The sequence below is a fragment of the Bombus pascuorum genome, chromosome 1, assembly GCF_905332965.1.
Source record: "Bombus pascuorum chromosome 1, iyBomPasc1.1, whole genome shotgun sequence".
NCBI classification, from domain to species: Eukaryota; Metazoa; Arthropoda; class Insecta; order Hymenoptera; family Apidae; genus Bombus; species Bombus pascuorum.
In genome coordinates, this window is record NC_083488.1 from 8,651,567 (window position 1) to 8,673,024 (window position 21,458).

General features: G+C 39.8%; 1 protein-coding gene across 8 annotated transcripts in view; it reads right to left on the reverse strand.

Annotated features, from left to right (window-relative positions):
• Positions 1-214: 214 nt before the first annotated feature.
• The window catches only part of LOC132916617 (methylcytosine dioxygenase TET), a 143,970-nt gene continuing 122,726 nt past the window's right edge, over positions 215-21,458 (reverse strand). For all 8 annotated transcript variants that reach the window (XM_060976789.1, XM_060976776.1, XM_060976758.1 and 5 more), the window contains 8 exons: positions 16,401-16,638; positions 15,474-15,709; positions 12,263-15,002; positions 11,713-11,888; positions 10,986-11,339; positions 10,448-10,675; positions 10,191-10,345; positions 215-10,102 (listed from right to left, as the gene is read on the reverse strand). In XM_060976789.1, coding sequence (XP_060832772.1) covers positions 7,405-10,102; positions 10,191-10,345; positions 10,448-10,675; positions 10,986-11,339; positions 11,713-11,888; positions 12,263-15,002; positions 15,474-15,709; positions 16,401-16,638 — 6,825 coding nt within the window. In that variant the 3' untranslated portion in view covers positions 215-7,404. The remainder of the gene's footprint in view (positions 10,103-10,190; positions 10,346-10,447; positions 10,676-10,985; positions 11,340-11,712; positions 11,889-12,262; positions 15,003-15,473; positions 15,710-16,400; positions 16,639-21,458) is intronic.

Genomic DNA, 21,458 nt, shown 5'->3' on the forward strand with positions numbered 1-21,458 from the left:
AAAAATACAATATGTAATAATAATAGTAATATGATAATAATAGTAATAATAATAAGTTACATCGTCAACGTTCACGATGGTACGACAAAAAACGAAGATCACTCTTTGACGTTAATTAGTTACTTTATTTTCGCGAATATTCACGTTCGTTCCATTCGCTCACATTCATTGTTGACCGATAATTTTTTAATTACCACGTTTTCTTATTCTTTAAAATTTTTTTTTTTGAATCGAGAATGAGTTTTTCCTCATTTCTTTCGACCACCATTGCTTCGCTATCCCTTCCGCTCGTTCGGCTCTTTTTGGCGCGATCGAACTTGGCGAAAGGCAATAAAACGCTTTACAAGTAAATATATATATATATGTAGATTTATATATATATATATATAATATATATATTCATTATAAAACTTACATCTTAAACTTATGACCATCTATTTTATTAAATCGTCAATATATTAGATTTTCTTTCATTCATCATTTTCCTCTTTTTTCCATCTCATTTAGTCTCGCGTAAATAAATATTCATAAATACATTTTTTTGGACCGGATGCATGGGGAATGTTTTTTCGATGGATCACTTCGGGTCTCCCCCATTCCATTATGCTTTATTATCTTTTAATTATATCTCTGTCTCGTATCTTTTTTCGTGATACTTATTCCATTTTCGTTTCATTTATTCTCGAAGCACTATCTGCAATCATGATTGAGAGAGACGATTTTTCTCGCCATAGATCGTTGAACGAAAACGATCGCGAAGTGTAATCTACGATACCAATAATTGAATCGATTTTACGGAAGATTATGAAAAGAAACAGAAAAAAATCGTTATCATAGTACTTTTTTTACTTATTTCAATTCTTTTATACTATGCAATCTCCAACTCTTACTTTTTTTGTTTATTCGTTTCGTTCGTTCGTAAACGATCATCGCGTCGAGAAACGATCCATCGAAACAACTTCATGATTTGCGTCGCGGCCCGAATTTCGATTTAAAACTTTTTTTTCTTCTGGGTTCTTTATCCAAAAATATATGTACACATATGTAACCGGTGTATACGTAGCGCTATATTCGTATGCCCTATTTCGGGGAATCCAGGGAATATTGTTTTGGTATCTAAGTGCAAAAATTGCGAGCGACGCTCTTTTTATCATTTTCTCATTTTTGACCTGACTCTCCTTTTCTGACTCTCTACTCCATTTTATTTATTTATTTATTTCTAACGGTGTAAGACACCCTGTATGTATATACGAGCTTGTATATACATACAAGTTTCCTTAAATATATACATATACATATTTAAGAGATAAACATAAATATGTGACGAGCGTTTCGCGATTTTCGCACTTACCGTTAATTAACCTGTTACCTTTAATTTACTTTACTTTTTTATTTTGTTTTGTCAATTCTTATCGATCGATCACCTATTGTATTATTCTGGCTTCATAAGGCGGACAAGTGGTTTCATTACTTTTTTGTTCTTTTTTATTTTTTTTACTTTATCATTATCATTATTATTATTATTATTATTATTATTATTATTATTATTATTATTATTATTATTATTCATCTCACGAGACAGATATACATCAAGTATATTTGTTGCGTAAATATTTATCTGTTTTGCATCTTTGTAATTTGTTCTGCAATCGTTATTACAACTGTTATATTACGCTCGCTACAAACTATTTAAAAAATTTGTTCAACCCCGCTTAGCTTCAACTCCTCCCCAAACTTCCTCCTATATTTAATTCCTACACATTCTCACCATATCTCCTTCGTTTCGTTTACTTCTCCTTCTTCTTTTTATATATTTTTTTTTTTACGAGTTTTTTCATAGGTTTTTTCGTACAAAACAAAATGGCATCTTTTTGGTATTGGAAGAAAAAATACAGTTTTCAACCTTTTTCTTTCTTTCTTTCATCCTTCCTTTTTTTCCTGCTCTCATTCCGCCTCGTTCGTACAACCACGTTATCGAATCATGCCCTGATCGACGCTAAAATCGATTTTCTCATCCAACTTCCGATCTTCCTTTCGAAAGGAAAAAGGTACAGAATTGGCAATAAAACTCGTTCGCGTGCGTCACATTCATTTTCTTTCTGCTCTCGCTACACACGACAATCATCATCGAGTACAACAGCTAGCGATTCCTCTTCTTACGCCTTAATTATTACCGCAAATATTTAATACTATTTTGGCATCGTGATGATACAAATTTTTCCACGCATCCTATACAAAAAAGAAAAGAACAACAACGATAACCAGCCGATTTTCCCTTTTCACTTCTGTTCCGTTTCGTCCTGTTTCGTTTGTTCTGTTTATCGATCGTAACTGGAAGTTCGACCGGTTCGTCGTATGATTTTTATGAAAATATTCCTTTCGAAAAATCCTGCGACGAAACCTGTTCTCTTCGTTTTTCCTTTTGTTCCTTTTCTTAATTAGTTCCTTTTTCTCAAACATGCCTTAACATTGTACTCACGCACGCAACTGAGAATCATTCGGAAGTCGACGAGAGAAAAACCTTGCCTATGTGCCTCGCGCGGATCATTCTAAGCGGATCCATGGATCGCGATCGAGGAAAGAAACGTGTGCGAATGTGAAAGGAACAGGAGCGTTTCAAACGACGATCCGTCTACGGCTGACGATCGCTCTGAGACATATATAATAATAAAATAAGAAAATGTATCGTTTCTTCACTGTTTGTAAAATTGAAACAGAATTAACATCGATGATAAATCGAATCTAAAAAAGATTATTATAATCACTGGTTTCATTTTGATTCTTTATTTCATTATCTCTAAAATTCATCTATTTTAAAATACCTAATTCATCAGATTGTAAAAAGTACGAATAATTGTCGATAATAGATCTATATGAAATCGATAGATCACGATCGAGAGTGTATAATATCTCATAAAAACATTCTTTTCTCGTCCAATCATTTTTCTGATTTCACCATGCGTTTCCTCTTATTTGTATCGTTTTAATTTCATTTTAACCGTCGCACGAGCGTTCGAAAGCAGAGAACCATTTCTACGAAATCGAACGTGAACAGTCTTCGATGAAGATCAACGTGGGTGAAGTCATTGCCGAAGACGCTTCACGATCGAGCAGAAACATTCGTCGTTAGCAAATCGTTCGTAAGAAACAAGAAGAGTTGTCGTGATCGAAACGTTTGCTTGCAAAGAAGAAAGAACTGGATGACGAACCAAGCTTACATTTTTGTTTCCTTTCTTTATAGGACGATCTTTCAAAACGGTTAAAAAAATAGAAATGTATTTTGCGATTTCAGCGTGAATTTTTATTTCTTTATTTTGGTTTTATGAGTTTTTTTGTTTGTAAGATGTTTAATTGACTGGCTGAGATCGATTCTCGGTATTAGAAAACCTAATCGAAAAATGGTACTCGTCTAATAGAAAAATAGTCGATTTTTATTCACCGTTTATTTATTTGATATCATCTACTTTAGAACGTAGAGACTGCGGAGTCACGCGTTAAAAATGGAGGAACGATTACGCTCTTAGCGAATAAAAGTTCGTCGTACGGTAAAACGAAGGACGATACCGAGATATAAAACGAGAAAAAAGAAGACTCGATTAAGAAAAGAAATTTAGAAAACGGAAGGGACGACTAGCGTTTTAAAAAGGCACGAGTGTGTTATCGACGATATTGTTTCACGCTCGTGCTAAACAATTTTATAAAAAAAAAAAAAAAAAAAAAAAAGAAAAGAAAAGAAAACAGAGAGAAAAAGAGAGAGAATATAAGCGAGAACACAAAATTAAAAGAAGAAAAGAAAATGAGAAATAAGTGGAAAGGCTTGGTGCGTACTCTCAACTTGAACTCGATCGTTCGGTGTTACGAAAGAAAAATGAAACCGAAGATAAAGAAAGGAAAGGAAAAGATAAGGAGAAAAAAGGAAGATAGAACAGCAAAAAAATATAATAATAAAAATATAATAGACCAACGCGTTTTGTCAAAACTTAATTAATAAATAGTCGGATTAAATTAGATTATATTACTAATTATTACTGTTTGCCGCTAATAATTATTATTACTACTACATTATGATAATAATGAATGATAATATATTAATGATTCTTATAATACTTCGATGGGCGAGGATTGGACGCGTCTTTTCACCACCTTTCCTCTTACAATAGTAGCGCCTCTCTGTCGATTATCGTGCAGACCCATCGATTTTCCGAACAACCATGATTTTCCTTTTTCTATTCGATTCTCTTTTCGATTTCTTCCCCACGCGTACGCTTACGCGTTAGCGTGGTCGTGAATCAAAACTTCGAAAGGCAAGAAACCGATCGATCGATTGTTTCGATTCAATGAACCAATTAAACAAAACTAACACGTGATCATGATTCATCCTCGGTCTTATCATCGAGCAAAATATCCCTCGATTTTAGCTATTTCTTTTCAATTAAAAAAACCTCTTCAGGAGCGTTCAGACGATCAATATTGTTGTCAATATTTCAGGTTTTTAACATTATTGTACGTACAAGATCCTCTAGACGATCAATATATATTGTCAATACAATGTTAAGAACCTTAAACATTGACAATAATATTGACAATAATATTGATCGCCTGAATTCTCCTTTCCACCTCTGTCTTCTCCTTCCCTTCGTTCGATAGCACGATTCTTTTCCTTTTTTTGATTTTCATATCCATCGATCGAATCACAAACGATCGATGAACGAGTTAAAAAAAAAAAAAAAAAAAAAAAAAAAACAATACGATCGAAGGAAAAGTAGCGGATCTAGCCGGAAGTGGCGATGGATGTTTCGAGGTAGCTACGCCAAACGTAGCTGGTCTATGTATAGAAAACATAGGGATCGTTCGAACGACGCGTACGATTAATACGGATGCTCCCGGTTTTTACTCTTTTTTTTTTGTTCGTTTTTTCATTTTCTGGCTCTGGCTCACCTTCCAACACTGGCACTCGTTAAATAACGTCGAACCTCGCCGGCTGGCCGCTGTGATCTACCGCGAAACTATTGGATCTCTGTGCGCGTGTCTTCCTCGCTCGAGAAGATCGCCTCTCGAAAGGCTTATATATATATTTATATATATATCTATAACATAAATCAGGATACCCGAGATCCATAGATTTGATCGTGGACCTGGAATCGCGATTATAGACTCTAAAGGGCTTGGAGAATGAATAAAAAAAAAACAGAGAGAATAAAAAAGAAACAATGGGAAGAACGTAGCTGACGAAGGAAATGACACCACCACGACGACCGACGCGTTTCTCTCCCCCTCACAGTTCGATATTCTATATTAAAAAATTATCTCACGATCCTCTCGTGTGTATATGATGTGTATATTTGTGTGTGTTTGTACTGAACCGACCCGAGAATTCGATATTAATATTATAGCGATTATTGTATATATATGTAATATATATATATATATATATATATATATATATATATATATATATATATACTATTATATATAATATATATAATATATATATATATATATATATTATATTATCGAATCGTCTGGGCGTGCCTCTTCGTCACATCGTTCTTGCTCTTGAATCTTTTTTACGTGATCGATTTAATAGGATAGAGCTACGGATGCAAGCACGTGCAAGTGAATTACGAAATAAATACGATGATTAACAAGCACAATGTACAATAGACGAACGAAAAGAGAGAAAACAAGAGAAAGAAAGTTTTTAGACAATGTGTGCGAAAAAAAGGGGAAAGAGAGAGAGAGAGAGAGAGAGAGAGAGAGAGAGAGAAGAGAAAAGAAATACATTAAACGTTGATATTTACCGTTTAATTAATTAGCTTAAAAACTTGAGATCATTTTCGTGTCAGTATATGTATTATACGCGTGTACGTGTGTAACGTGTGTCTATGTGTGAGCTCCGTTTTTCCATGTGGAGCATCGAAGATTATCCAGACGACTTTTACAAAGGATCCACCCGAAACTATATATGCATATCGTCGTTCGATTTTTTGGAGTTATGATTTGTGGGCGTTTTAGATGATTTATGGGCTGGATGATGTTGAATAAAAATTTACTACGATGGCGCCGATTAATCGAATTAGAATTAAGGACGATTTTAGTCCTGCATGATGCACATGTATGTGTGTGATGATGCAACAACAACAACAACAACAATGGGGTACACGTGGTACAAAAAGGAGAACGTGCGGAAAATTAAACGGCAGATCGACTCTCATAGTTACAAAATTGATCCAGCTTTGTACAAAAATGGATCATAGCAAGCGCGCACGTGCTATCAGCGTACATGTTTGCAACTCCGTGTGCCGTGTGTTAAAATGTTGCGAAGAAAACAATTATCTATCGCGTCTAGGCATGGACTAGCTAAATACGATTACGACTCTACCAGAATACGAGACCTTTTCCTAAAAATAACAAAAAAAAAAAAAAAAAGAAAAAATAAAAAAAGAATCAAAGATATATAATTGGATACGTTTCATTCGTTCTTCGTCTTGCTTTCATTATCTTACTTTTCTACATCGTTTTTTCTTCTTTTGTCCTTTTTCCCATATTTTTACTTTCCATTTATTCTACTCTAGGTCGTATAACATATTCGAAGTCATTTCTCGAAAAGAACAATGGTTCTTCGAAAGAACACGGCCGATCGCCCTTTTGTGCCGTTAATCCAGTTACCGTGAAAATTAGCCTCGATTGCGATCAAGTGTTTCTCTAAGCGCGTGACACGTCTCTGTCGATCAGCTGCTTCGTATTCCTCCTCCACCTTCAGCTTTGAATTTGCCGTTCTAGATACCAAACATCTTCATCATGTTCGATATCCATTGTTGATCTGATTTCCTTTTCTTGTCCGCTTGCAACATTTTACCGTGATTCGTGTAAAAGATCGATATAAAAAGGGAAGCCCCGATTAAAATTGAATCCCGCGACGAAACGTCTGCGTTGCGAACCAGTCACCTGCTGCTAACTTTTCTTGCTTCTCCTCTGTTTCCCCTGTCTGTTACGTTTATTATTTATTCCCCGAAAAAACGTGAGATAGAAAAATGGCAGTGCAAACGTGTTGTTTCTTCTTCATCTTCGTTTTGTCTTTTTTCGTCAATAACAACTATACACATCTAGGACGATGACCTGATAGAATTACGATAGAAAGCCTCTCATGATGACAGTTTGCTCTTTTTGCTCGTTGATCCCCTCTCAATGTTAGCTGCTTGTTGCTCTGTTTCTCTCGTTGTTCTCGTGACTCGTTTCACGTTCTTCGTGTCGAAGTTGCACGGCACGGAACAGCGTCGTCAAGTGAGATTCGTGTCGTTTGAAACCCACTTTTTCACTCGATCAGTCCGACGAGATCGCTCGATCGATTCCTGGCACGGTTCTTGCTCATCGATGGCTGGAATCGCGCCCTCCGACGTTTACTCATCCAATGGCCCCTCCCTCCTGATATGGGCCAGTTATCATGCACGGATGCATTGGGAAAAGAGTGGTCCAGGTCATGGTGGTATACGTAGGCGATCTCATCATGAACTGAGAACTAGGAACACTGGGTATGTAAGGTAGCGGAGTAGATTTTTCGGTGTTGATTGCACTGGCTGGACTGGTTGGAGTTGATGGAGTAGACAGTGATTGCGAAGTGGACGATGATGTAGTAGTAGTGGTGGTGGTGGTACTCGCAACACCTAGTTTCCTGAGTCGCATCTTTTCTTCCCATTCGTCCCATCCGTGTCTTGGTCGGTTAAGATTACGATGTTGGTAAAAGACCAAGCTGATTCTCGTTGGATTCAGACGATTAGGCTTTTTGAGAGCCGTGGTGGCATGCATCTCGTGCTTGGCGCACTCGAACAACACGCTACCGTGGCTCAACGCAATGGCGACTCCACCCATCTGCGAGTCCTTGAAGCACTCTTCGTTGTCGGAATAGTCGGCTACCTCTCCTAGTGGTTCTGCTTTTGGAGGAGGCTCTGGTAACACCGGAAAGTAGGGTGGTGGTCCGTAAATATCCCAGCGAGGAGTGTCCCATCTCGCCCAACCTGGATTCAGACCTTGATACGGGGGCACTCCTTGATAGGGATATTGAGGCGAAGGAAAGCAGGCTTCTCTCTTTGGTTGCTGATAGAATTGAGGTGGATACTCCGGCGTCTGATGGTGTGGATACGGTTGGTGATAGTTGTAGCCTTCCCAAGAATTAGAATATGGTTTGTCGAAGACGGGGTATGTTGGATACAGTCCGTATTGTGGGAAGGAAGCGTGAGGATGTCCTAAGCCCGGCATCCCGTGGAAGTCTTGCACCTGCTTCATCTCTTCGGCCCATGGGAAGCAATTCGAATTTGGATTCACGATGTTCTGCCTGGAATCCTGGAAACCCTCCTTCGTTTTATCTTCCGGCCACTCTGTTCTTCGTTGGTTACCTTGATGTGTTGTCATGCTGCTTTGCACCGCGTTGTTGCTTGGACTGTCCGCGTAGACACCGTTCCGCGTTGGCTCCTGAGGCTTAAGGAACGTTCTATTGGAAGAATTTTGATATGTATTGTCTGTGTTTGGATTCTGGTTTGACGCTGTTCTCGACGGTGGTCTGCCCTTTGGCACCCTGAACGGGGAAGGATCCGAGGGTGTTTCCCAGCAAGGTGGTTTCGACTGGTCCGGATGCGGTACTCTGTCGTTCCAATTAAATGTTTTCTGGTGGTCTGTAGGTTGCTGGTGATTCCTATCAGGACCTATTTGATCGTTATAAATCTGTTGTTGATCGAAAGGTTTGTTTTGATCGGGGTACCAAGTACTTAACATGTTCCAGCTTCCCACTTGGTCGGAGGGCGCCGGTGACATTTGATTAATTCCGGGTGTCTTTTGTTCAGGAACCTTATACATCCGATATTTTCTCTGATCAAATGATCCTAAGCTCTGAGTGCCGTTTGGTGGATTGTTGGGCGGAAGATGCGTCGAGCTGTGTAGCAATAAATCCGCATTCGTGGCGCTGAACGGCTTGTGACTAGTGTTGCCCATGCAAGAAGACACCGACAGGCCAGTGAACATGTCCGCGTTCGAATCGTGCTGGCCCTGATATGGAAGATTTCTACCGGACTGCGCGGTATGAGGGGGGTGATAATGGCCTGGTATTCTGTTCACGAAAGGCTGTTCGATCTGCGATTTTGGAGCCTCTAAGTAGTTCTGCGTAGTAGGGTACTTTTGCTGACTAGAATCTTGCGCAGGTCTGGAGTACGGCAATTTCGACTGATCGCAGCTTTGGCCAACGTTTCGAACGTTATTTACGTTGTGCGATTGATGATGATTCGTTCGGTTGAGTGCGTTCCTCTGATCCAAATGGACCGGAAAATTTGTACAACTTGTCTTCGGGGATGTACTACCCTGTCTGGTGTCGTACATATTAGGATAACTTCTGGAATTGGGGGGTGGATGGCCGTAGCCCGTGTCCGGATACCCGGAGCTTCTTGGCGAAGCGACTTTCTGATCTTGATGTGTGGTTGGACATCCTCTAGGAGACATCGAGTAACCGATATCCCCTGGTGTTCCTGTATGAGAGCTCCTTGGTGAAATAGGATGAGCTCTCGGTGAGTGTGGATAACAGTTTCTCGGCGAGTCCATGGTGGAATTAGGCAAATTTCGCGAACCTGGTCGATGTTCATCCTGAGAAACGGTGCTTCTAGGCCTGATATCGTCTAGACTTGTACTGTCTGGGTCAACTTTTGCGTCTCTGTCCAGACCACTGAACGAGTATTCTCTCCACGGGTTTAACCAATTATTTTTTCGCTGATCGAGCCAACCGTTTCTACCCCACTGTTGTTCATTCTGGTAACTCCATCCTTGGTACATGGACACTGGACTGTCTAAAACAGTGGAGGACACCTGAGAGCTTTGTAACTGGGCATCCATTCCTTCGAACATAGACGCCATTTCCAGGGATAGTTGGGAGTCCCTCATTTGCGGTCTAGGTATTTCTTGGTGTCCTGGTACGCGTCCTGGATCCGCCATTTTTTCAGCAGTGCCTTTGGAACTATCTTTCTTATTGCTAATGGTATCTGGCTCGTCTTCTTTTCTTTTCTTGCCGTGTCTTCTGCAGGGTTGGAGTGGAACCGATCGAACTCTCACTTCGCAAGGATATCTATGAATTAGATGATATGTATTTGTAAAATTCATTACTAGAAGAACTCTATATGAGTGATTGTCATATGAATAACAAAATTACTTACTTTGTCAAAACTTCTACAGCTCCAGCGCGAACCTTCTCATCCTGTCCCTCTTTCGACCCATTCTCATCCGTAGTATCCATGATGTAAAGGGGAAGTACGTGCAACTGTTCCTCTTCAGGTTTTGATAGAGATCGGTGTTTCGTCATAGTGACCACCTTTAAGATGAAAAATTACAGCATAGTTATTTCATCTAAATCTTTACCTTTTCAGAATTATTAAATATTGGAAAAAATTAAGTGTCTCTTTAAGTCACTTACCACTGTACATCCGTTGTTCATGTTGTGAAGATCACGATGAGAATGCGCACAGAAGTCGATACAGGCCGTAACACCGGAAAAGGGTCGGCCAGGTTTAAATCCCAAACGGCACTCGCTCGCTTCCCGTTCGAATTGTGTCTGATTGTTGAATGCTTCCGGTGCAAGGCTGAGATACAGAGGCGATAAAAGTGTTGCTAGGACGTGCATTCTTTCTTCGACTTCTTGCTCCTATAATAAAAATAAGAAAGAACGAAACGTTATATTTGTATACAATAATGAAGACAAGAATGACGATTAACTCTTAGTATATTATAACTAGGTAGATCTTGAACTTAGAATTTTTAATACAATATTTCTACATTAATAATGAAATCTACATGGTAAATAGACATTTATAGCAAATAGTTAAGACTTTCGATAGTATTCTTATTAAATTCAATACAGAGAACGAATATTGTTATGACAAAAATATGATAATTTAAATTATCAACAATTAGTTATAACATATATATTTAGATTGTTATGATATATTCCTCACCTCTGATCGTACTGATAATCGAAATTTACGGACGGTTTTACTTCTGGCGTATTTGCAACCATTATAATACATTGACCAGGAACATCCAAAGGAAAAGCTTGCACCGCAAGTATCAGGATCAAGACCTTGGCAAGCACAAGTTCTCGGTTCGTTCGTTCCACATCGTCTAGTAGTAGGAAGACCGAATCGATTCAGCTTATGACTTAACAGGGAATAGATCCGATCGGCTTCGTGAGTGGGTACGCCTTCCCAAGCAACCATGGCCACGACGATCCAAGCTGTTGGGCACTTGTGCCCTTGTCGGTGTTTCACTATGGTCAGGATCTTCTCCTCCAAACCAGATCGTCGAAGTATCTAGCGAATCACTGATATTACAATCCCATCACCAAAGCAGTACAGAGTAATCTTAGTGGGCGATTCAAAGCGATCGACTGGAATAGGTTGGATAAAATTCAATTTAAAAAGAGACGAGTGGATTCGCTTTGACTTCGATCTAATATATTAGTGGATTGCGAATCTCTATGCAAATTCATATTTTTATGAATGTTATTAGACAAATGGAAATTTAAATGTCTGTTTTATTAATTTCATAATATCATCCAATATATTATTCAAAATTTGTTTAATTCGAATTATTACAGAAAATTTAAATTATTTAAATTTTTTATAAATGCGTAAACATTCGGTACAAGTATGAGGAATATATAGAATATAGTAATATACTTACCCATTTAGCCATCGGACATCCCTGAGTGGTTTTCCCTTCTTTTCCGGTGTAGATGACCTTTTCGAATCTAATGGCGTTTCCCTTAAGGCCGGTTCTTCTTTCAAGATCGTTCCGTAGGTCAGGCAGGCTTGCAGCCGCCCCGAGATGAGTGTAGTACGAGCCGGGCTCTGGCGGACCTTGTGGTTGAACCTCATTTTACTTACGAAACTGGACGTTTCAACGGAAAGGAAGCAACAGAAGCGGAAACATTTATGCCACGTATGTAGTAGGTATGCCCCCTGGGAAAGGGGGGTAAGTTAGGTACGTGCATTCTTCTTTGGGTCACTGAATCAAGGCTCGGTTTATTTTTTGTTGGCCAGTAATATTAGTAGTGGTAGTACATAGAGTAGTAGTAGTAGCAGTAGTAGTAGTAGTATAGTTTTATATATATTTTTTCTTTAAGAAAATTTTGTTCATTTTTTGTTTATTTATTTATCTATATTTTCGTGTGAACGTGGTTAGTGTGTTCTCTCAATGTTAGTGTCGTGCTGAATACGCAATAGCAACTCACATTTGTCAGCTGGGAAGCAGTTGCAGTCCGGCACTTCGCTCCTGACATTGTTCTTCAGTTTGTCCAAGTGATCTTGCAACTTAGTCGTTGAAGGCACGCTACCGGTACGTGGACTTTGAGTGCCTTCGTTCTTTACGTCGGACTTCTCCGCTGAGTCGGCCAGTATCTCGTCCCTCGTTTGCAAACCCTGGCAACAACCCTCCCGCAAATGTTCGGGTGTCGGTTGTTCGGTGCCGCCTCGTCGACAACACCACGAACCGACACCCGGAGACACTTTAGCGGGTCCGCCATCGCCACGAAATTTGTAGTTGTTACCTTCCTGGGCCCTTTGGTCCGGTTCACTCTTGATTTCCTTCGACGCGCAGCCATCGCTCTTCGACGAGATCGTCGGCGATGGAACGCAATCGGAGCTAGAGCAACCGTACTCGACGATGTTCTCCTGCTTGATATTTTGAGAGGAATCGCAGTTAGAGCTGTTGGTTGGCTCCGTCGACGCGATCTTTTCACTGCTTTCTGGATAATTTGATGTGTCGTTCTTGTTCACTAATGCGGCTAATGGAGTTTCTGAAAAACCAACGTCGTTCTCGGTCCTATCGTTCTTCTCGCTGTCTGCGTTGCTGTTTTCGCAAGATTCGAAAGTCTTATCGTTGGTTGGCTGCTCTATGCACAGTCTCCTCTGAAACGATTTATCCTCGATGTTTTGATTGTCATGGCTCTTACTTTCATCCTTCCATAGCTGCTGTTGCTCCTGTTGTTGTTGTGATTGTTGGTGATAGTTTGATTGCTGTTGCTGTTGTTTTTCGTATGGTTTGTCCAGCACGGACTTGTCCTCTGAACCAAACTTCATGAAGCTGTCGATGACCATCATTCCGTTTTCCGGCAGAACGGAACCGTTGTTTAATGTGTTATTACTTCCTCCTGACCATTCCCATAAGCCACCACCATCGGGCAAACTATCGACCCGAGGGTGGTGGCTATGCAATAAAAAATTACCGGTCAAGGATTCATTGGATTGCGCCATCGAGATGATATTCGATTGACTTAAATACTGGTCCGCCTGCTTGTCTTGCAATTTCTCTGTATTGTCATGCGTGTCTCGTATCCTGTCTTCTGTATGGTATTCGCCGTTAGCTCCGTTGTTACTGTTCACATGCTGAGATTGCATTTGATGATGCATATTGTGATGTTGTTGCTCCTGATGGCTCATTTGATGCTGAGACTGTTGCTGCGACTGCTGCTGTTGAAGCTGTTGATGCTGTAGTTGTTGTTGTTGCTGCTGTTGCTGTTGTTGTTTATTTAGAATCATCGATTTCAGTCGACTGTTCAAATTCACGCGATTTGATTGAGCAAATACATTACTCTCCTGAGTATCTTGCGTATCGACGAACCCATTCGGTTTCCCGGTGTCCTGTTGTTGCCAAAGCACTCTTTCCCCGGAATTCTGCATGTCTTGTTTGGTCGTTTGTTGGCCCCAGGTAGGTTGGTTCTCGGCCACCGAGTTCGGTGACCAAGACATTTGGTTCTCCATTTTATTCTCTTGTGTGGGTGGCTGAGGCTGCCACGCTCCCGGTTGATGGCCAGGTGTTCTCCTCGGACTAGGCTGCGAATCTGGCCATTGTTGTTGAGGTTGTTGACTACTGTCGCTCTTTATACTATTAGGCGACCAATTCGGTTGACTAGTTGGCGTGTCTGGCCAGGACATCTGATTAGACGGAGTAAGTCTAGGACTCTTCTCCAGTTTCGTCTGTTGCGACCACTGCTGCTGCTGTTGTTGTTGCTGTTGCTGCGTCCCAGGTTGCGGCATCTGTTGGTTAGATGGCGTCAGCCTTGGATTCTGTTGACTCGAGTTCTGTTGCATCTCTGGACTGCTCTGCTGCCAGTTGTGTTGATTGGAGGGCGTCATCCGGGCATTCTGATGAGACGGATTCTGCTGATGGTCTGACAACTTCGGCGAGTGCTGCAGCCAGCCTTGATGCTGAGACTGCTGTTGTTGACTAGACGGTGTCAATCTCGGATTCTGCGAAGCGTCCCTCAGCTTCGGACTCTGCCGCGACCAATTTCCCTGAGTTTGTTGCTGCTGACTGTTGTCCGTGTTATCTGTCCACGACTGCGGAGTCTGTGGTGTCTCCTTCACGCTACCGTTCTCCCAACTCATATGACTCGCTGGTCGGGGCAATTCTTGTTGTCCTTGCATCTGCATACTTTGCTGTGTTTCTTGTCCTTTCATACTATTGCTCTGCATACCCGGTTGCTGTTGTTGTTGAGGAGGTTTCTGGTGTTGCTGATGCTGTTGCTGTAATGTCCCATCCGACCAATTCATGTTGTTGCTCACGTTGCTCATTTTCGTACCGGTACTGGTATCGGACCATAAATGCCGTTGGCCACCGTCAGGTATCGAATGTTGCCGTTGCATGTGTTGTTGCTGGTGTTGCGGTTGCTGAGATACCTGCTGCGGCTGCCATTGGTTCTGTACTTGTTGACCCATTTCCACGTAGCCTGGATATCCGTTAGAGTTGTGTAAACTCTGTGGGCCCGGTTGAAGTGGATACCCAGGCATCTCGTTTCCCGACACGTTGCTGGCCGCGATTGTCGCGAATCCCTTCACCTGCGTATCCGATGGTTGTTGTTGCGGTTGCGACGGCGGTTGCTGAGAGGCCTGCTGTTGCTGCTGGTTGTCCATGTGTACGGAACTGCTACGACTCGTCGGAGTGGTTGAAGGCGGCGGTGCCATCGTCACGTCCTGGAAAAACGCATCATTCCATCTATAACTCAAAAATGTTCGGGAATTGACTGTATGTTATTGCTATTCACGAGGATGCTTCGTGAGAGATTAACTTTAATTTTAGGTGCATTAAAAAATATTTCATGCATATTTTTAGATATATTTAATGGTGCAACGGTCCTCGAACTTTCATATTACCATCTTAAAAATATGAGAGAAAATTATAGAAAAACTTTATTGAGAAAAATGTTTGTAAAATTCAACTAATTTTTTAAGGACCGAACACCATAATTGGAAATGATCCAGAGGATTTGACAATTAATTAATTTCTAATTAGATTATCTTTATGAATATAAGAAAAACTTTCTTTTTTCTATCTTTCGTGACTCTTAGATTTTTCTAGAATTCAGTATTCTATCTTCGTTCGTGTTCGAGAAGATATTCGAATGAGCTGACTTTTAATTAAAAGCGATTCATTTCTAATTGTACCTGTTGTTGGTAACCATTGACGTAATCCTGCCTTTCATAACCAACTGATTGGGTTGCAGTAGCAGCGGGATCCATGAATTGACCGTTTAGTGGCCTCTGAGCTGTCGATGGTACAGTTTGTGGGGCGACTGGTGGCAAGGGTGAGGGTTGTCCCGTGATTGTGTATTGTCCTGTCGCCCCGGCACGTTGAAATGCCGACTGATCCGTAGTAATGAAAGTCTGCTGCTGATATGCGACTGTAATCAGAAAATTCACGTGCCGATTCCACGGAAACTGACGGCATATCGGCGGGACAAAGACCTGCATAGTTGCACACTTTGCATTCCACGATCGTTTTCATTCCCGAGGAATTCTGAATCGTCGAATTCAAGAGCTCGAAACTGTGAATACGAATTTTATCATATTTGAGCTGTTCAGAAATCATACTCATCAGCGTTATAAATCGAAAAATAGAGAAAGACGATGATGTTACAACATAATTTTTTTTAATACATCTTAATATCTGACGTTGTTTGTACCATTTCCTTGTAACAAACTGATCAATGAAATTACATATTAGTGTTTTATATATATATTTGGATGACAAAATTGAGAAACTGATAACGAATAGTTGATCAAGTTTGGCTTCTGAGAGACTCATTCTTGCTTTTCCTTTTTATCAAAATTAATATTGCTTTATATCTATTGACATTTTAAAATTAGCATCAAGGTAGTAAATATTTTATAGCATATGCTATGACGTTATTTTATAATAGTCGAAGAATATAAATATCTCACGATCGATAAGTTAAGAAAAGGATTGTGAAATTTCTAACGGGAATAGATATTTTCTACTCGATAAAACTTGAGAAGGTAAAATAAAAAAAAGAAGAGACACGTATCGGGAAAATTCGTAAATTCCTCAAAATCGATCCGCTCTTCAATTACCTGGTTGTGGATGGTATGGCGCTGAGGCGGTGTATTGAGTATGATACCTCAGCTCTTCGAGCTGATTCGGAGCAGGAATTTGTTGAATGAACTGCTGAGGTGGCCATGGTGCTGCTGACGTTTCAACCGCAACTGCTCCCACGGGAGCGACTCCCTGGTGCCAAACAGTATTCCCAAAGCCGGCTGCTGGCCGAAAACCGGCGCCAGTATCACCGTAGAATGGCATCACTCCGGGTGACTGTAACATCAACATGGGACCTAACTTTAGTTTCACCTTGAATCGAAGCTTTTAATAGTTTTCTAATACACATTAAGTTTTTTCGCACTTTGTAAATTTTTCAACTAAAAAAAGAAAAAGTAGCATAGAATTTTATGAAGTAAATTTCTTTTCTCTTCTATTTCTGTACTTGTTCTACTCAACAAAGAGTAGAAAGTTCAGAGTTAATGTGACTTTTGTCTTGAAATATCCTTTCAAACTTTGATCGAGGTTCTTTGGACTATTTCTTGACGCGGAAGAATCGACAGTTGGTATATGGGTAATGTAATGTTATTTCTAGCCTCGATACTGGTTCCTCAAGCGAAATCTACTTTAAATATTCGCCATTTTAGACATTTACTCGAAGATAGATTGTCTTGGATTTAGACAATTTGTAAGTGAAGTTACTTGACTGATATACCTATGTGTGAACATAAACTTGAAACCATGTTAAGTGAATACAATCAGCGTGAATCAAGTAACTTGATTAATCCAAACGAATCTTTAATAAACTAGTATCAAGTTATTTGTATACAATGGACTCGAATAACAAGGATGAGCATAGAAGCTCGAAGAAATATTTCAAGTCGACTAAGCAACAATTTTACACTGATCGAGTGTTTTCGAGTTGTTCGAATACCATCAATCTGAAGTCAAATGACTTAACTAACGAAGGCAAGCATGCAAACTGTAGAATATTTCAAATCGGAGCAACAAGTTCACACCAAAAAAAAGGTGATTCCACGTTAAATTAAAGCAATGACTAATTTGAGCGAGACTACACTTGGAAACGTTCAACGATTCGAAGCTCGAACGAACTGATAGCCACTGTCGTGTACAGAGTGGGGGAATAGCCATTCGTCAGCAATGGTTCCTTAACTATGCACAGCGCAGAGGTTCTCAACTTCTTCCAGCGTCCAACGAACAGCATATTGAGCACACGCTTCTACAACGATTCTACGAACTCCTTCAGCTACGACAGTATATACGCACACGTTCGCGACCCAATTAAATAAAGAGCTCGAAGCAGCGCGGTAATAAAGCCATTAATCATCCTTGGAGGTGGGTTCGCGTGGTCCGCGGGCACCGCCGTGCCGTGGTCTACCATTATTTCCTGCATGCCTTCGCGCGTTCTCATGGTCAAAACTTGCTTCTCGACCTCCTGCTGCCTCGTAAAGCTATCAATCTCGTGAACAAAGAGAGAGTCGCGTGACTCGATTCGACGAATGCAACCCCTTTTACGTAGTTTCGACGTGTTTCCGTGGCTGTTCGATGCAGACGCGGGGGTGAAACAGAGATCAAGGTGGAAACGAATGAACCATCGTGGAACGCGGAGAATCTCACGGGGAATTGGTCGATGTTGCGGAACCGGGCCAAGAAAATGCCAGGACTTGGCGGTGATGATAATCGGTCGACGATGGTCTTCTTCCTTGAGACATATGGAACTTTCGTGTAGTGGATCCGCGAGACAATACAATGGAATCGCCACGTATGAAGAACTATACCTGCGCGATGTACATACTTTCGTTTATTTTCGTTCGAGTCCCGACCAGCGATGGCTTGAAGAAGCTTGCAGCATCGAGAGGGTATTTTCAGTGAAGGTTTTGAAATTATGATGTGTTGTAAGATCGGACGAGTTGTGGGACAGAGTTTCATTTTGATCTGATTTGTGCTATTGGCACATACTAAAGATAGCAATTGCACTTTTCAACTGGATCGTTGTATATAAACTAACGTAGAAATATGAGATAGAAGACTTCGTACGAAGTTACCGAGACTAGAGAGAGCAATTATGTTTTCATTTTTAATTATGTTCATTAATTACGCGAGACAGATGATATTAAATGAGAAGGATTCATTAAATGGAACAAGCTAGTGTGTAATAGCGTTTTAAGACAGAGAAAGAGGAAAATGGAGTACTTACATGTACGTGACTGTTATGTCACCGTATCTTTTGGAACTATACCTGAATTAAACATAAGTTAAACATGTACGTATATCAAGAAAAATGAATTCCTTAATTTATCTCCCACTAATTTATCTTTCAAGATGTTAGTTTTGTCTTTTGAAATTTCTACTAGAAGCTTAAGAAGCCTATCGTGTTCTCGAAGAAGGTTTTGAAGCTGTAGCATAAAACGGGAAGAATTGTTGGGAAGAGTACCATTTTGATGTCTGATAGGGAATTTAGGTTACCTTGTTATAGACGTAGGATATATAGAATATACGAAAGAGTAAAATTATACTTTGCAACCGCACGAATGCATGACTATAAAGATAACAGAGAAGAAATATAGAACATACAGCGTTATTTAATTTCGTCTTCCGAAATTTCCAACAGAAACTTTATGCTACCGTCTCTGTATCCTTGAATCGTTTGAAAACTTACGAAGTAAGAAAAACACAATTATTATAACCGCTCTCAGAATGGTAGAAAGTCTTAAAATGTTGCGACATCTCCGATCTCTACAGCATGATGTACAACGATGTCGAAATATAGTAACATCATTATATGCCTCATTCCCTTCTAAAGTTGAATTTCCATTTTTCAATATTATATTAATATTCGATTCTTCAATTAATCAAATCTATCTTTGATTCCTCTCATTTAAATTCACAAAATTTCAAAGATTCTTTGTTGCGACTGCATTCAGAATTTCAAATAATAAACATACTGTTTCGATATACCTATATTAATTCAAAATAAAAAATATATCGAATTTTGGTCTCCATGGACGAACTAGCTTGCTTATATCCAAATCTAATTCTTTTATTATACCAAGCTCCCAGAAAATCTGAAAAAAATGCTTTTGCTACCTTATGCAACCATTCGTTAAGTCAAACATCTGAAACTTCTTCTAGTAGAAGTAGGAATTCAGAAGAAATTTAAGAGCGAAATGTCCAGTTTCTCTACGAAGAATTAAAAATTCCTTCCTGCAATCCTGACCAAAGTTTTAAATCTTTCTTATTATGTATTATTTATCATTTATTACATATAGGTCTCCCTTATCAGCTTAGGACAGCTTCTCGGCTTTACATCATTTTCTCAAATCTTTCTTTATACATAACATACCTCTATCAATTTAATTGCTCGATTCGTTAATATTTATAATATACATGAAAACGTTTTTAATATAAATAGAACGTTTATGCACATATAGATAATATATTACTATAAGAAAATATACAATCAGAAAGGGAAACGAAGAGAAGAGAAGTTCTTTCGAATTCCTTCGAATCCGGCTCAAAATTTACTCAGTCCTCAACCTTGCTCGAGTTCCGTGTTGCGGCCATCACTACCGTTTTCTGCTTGTTAGGAGAGGGAAAGAGGGCCTTCAGCTTCGATCCGCATGTATCTGCGTGTGGTTCGCGAGCGAGATGGCTTCCCCGCGAAGAAACGGATGGACGAGGACGGGAAAAGCTCATTGGATGCGAACGAGAAACTCGAGAAAGAAGAACGGAGGACGACGAAGGAATGATAGAGGAAGATGGACAGTGCCGCAAATAGATTGTGGAAAAAAGATGGAGAAAGAGCTAAAAAGGAGGGATGGTGAGGAGGGCAACAACTGGCAAACTCGCAACCGGACTATAAAACTTCGTACAAAACGAAAGCAACGAGCACGAACGATCAGCTTGCTCGTCCGTACACCACCGACGAGCTTTGTCATTCTATTTCACTTTCTCCCGCGTACCCAAGCGTCTCTCGTTTCTCGTCGATCGATTTTTTCAAAGTACGCCCCGCCGGCCCCGAACACGCTCGTTTAAATAAAAGATGTCTCCTCGCGGAGTTCGGGAATTTCTTTCCCAGTCCACGATTCTTTTATTCTCCTTTCTTTTTCCTTTTACTATTTCATCTGCTTTTTTTGTCCTTCTTCTGCCGTACTCATTCGGTTTTTCTTGTTCAACATTTCCTGGCCGGTTATCACCGAGCGAATGAAATATTCAACGTGACCACTCGCACAGCTGGAGAATTTCTCTTTTCCGTTCTTTGTCACTGTGTATAGGCTGTTTCAGAATATTATACTTATGCGTAGCTCGAGGCGTGGGTGTACGTCCGAGAAGAAGAAAGGAAATGTTGACAAACGTATATACACTGGTAGGTGTATTATGTTGGAAGGTATTGATTGTTTCGTAGGAATTTTGAGATTTTAATTAATGCGATTGTATCGTATTTGGGTGTACGCGTAGGTGTACAAAGGGTTTCGCTAATTAAAATGGCAAAAATGTACAAAGTTATGTACATATTTTAAAGAATATTAAAGTATTGTAAGAGTATCCGAAAGTAGATACGCCAAAAGAAAGTTTTACCGTGACTTCCTTCGACTTTAATTACGGGAATAATTTCCTACAAAATTATCCAATTTCGAATTCAAGGGTCTGAATTTCTGTCGAATATTTGAGAAAGAAAACTTGGGGAATAGTCCAGAAGGAATTTTTAGTTATCAGCGTTTTCGTCCTTTTTAATTGAAAAGTTCAATTAATATATTCATGAATTCTAAATTCTCCTTATATTCCAATTTTTTAGATCCCAAGCGCTAAATTCTACATTTTAAACTATTCATTTATAATATATAGCTTAATTTAGAATTTTTATTTACTTCAATTACCAGACCACGAACCTTTATGCGTTTGTGGAAAATTTCAATATGCAAGAATGTATAGGTACACTTCACTGATTTCAATGACCTTGAAATATGTTATCAAGATCAACATTCTGAACAACTTTCTTCCTACACATGTTACCGCTATTCAGCCTTAGTTTCCGAGAAAAACTTTAGTACAATTTACCTTACGATTACATTTCA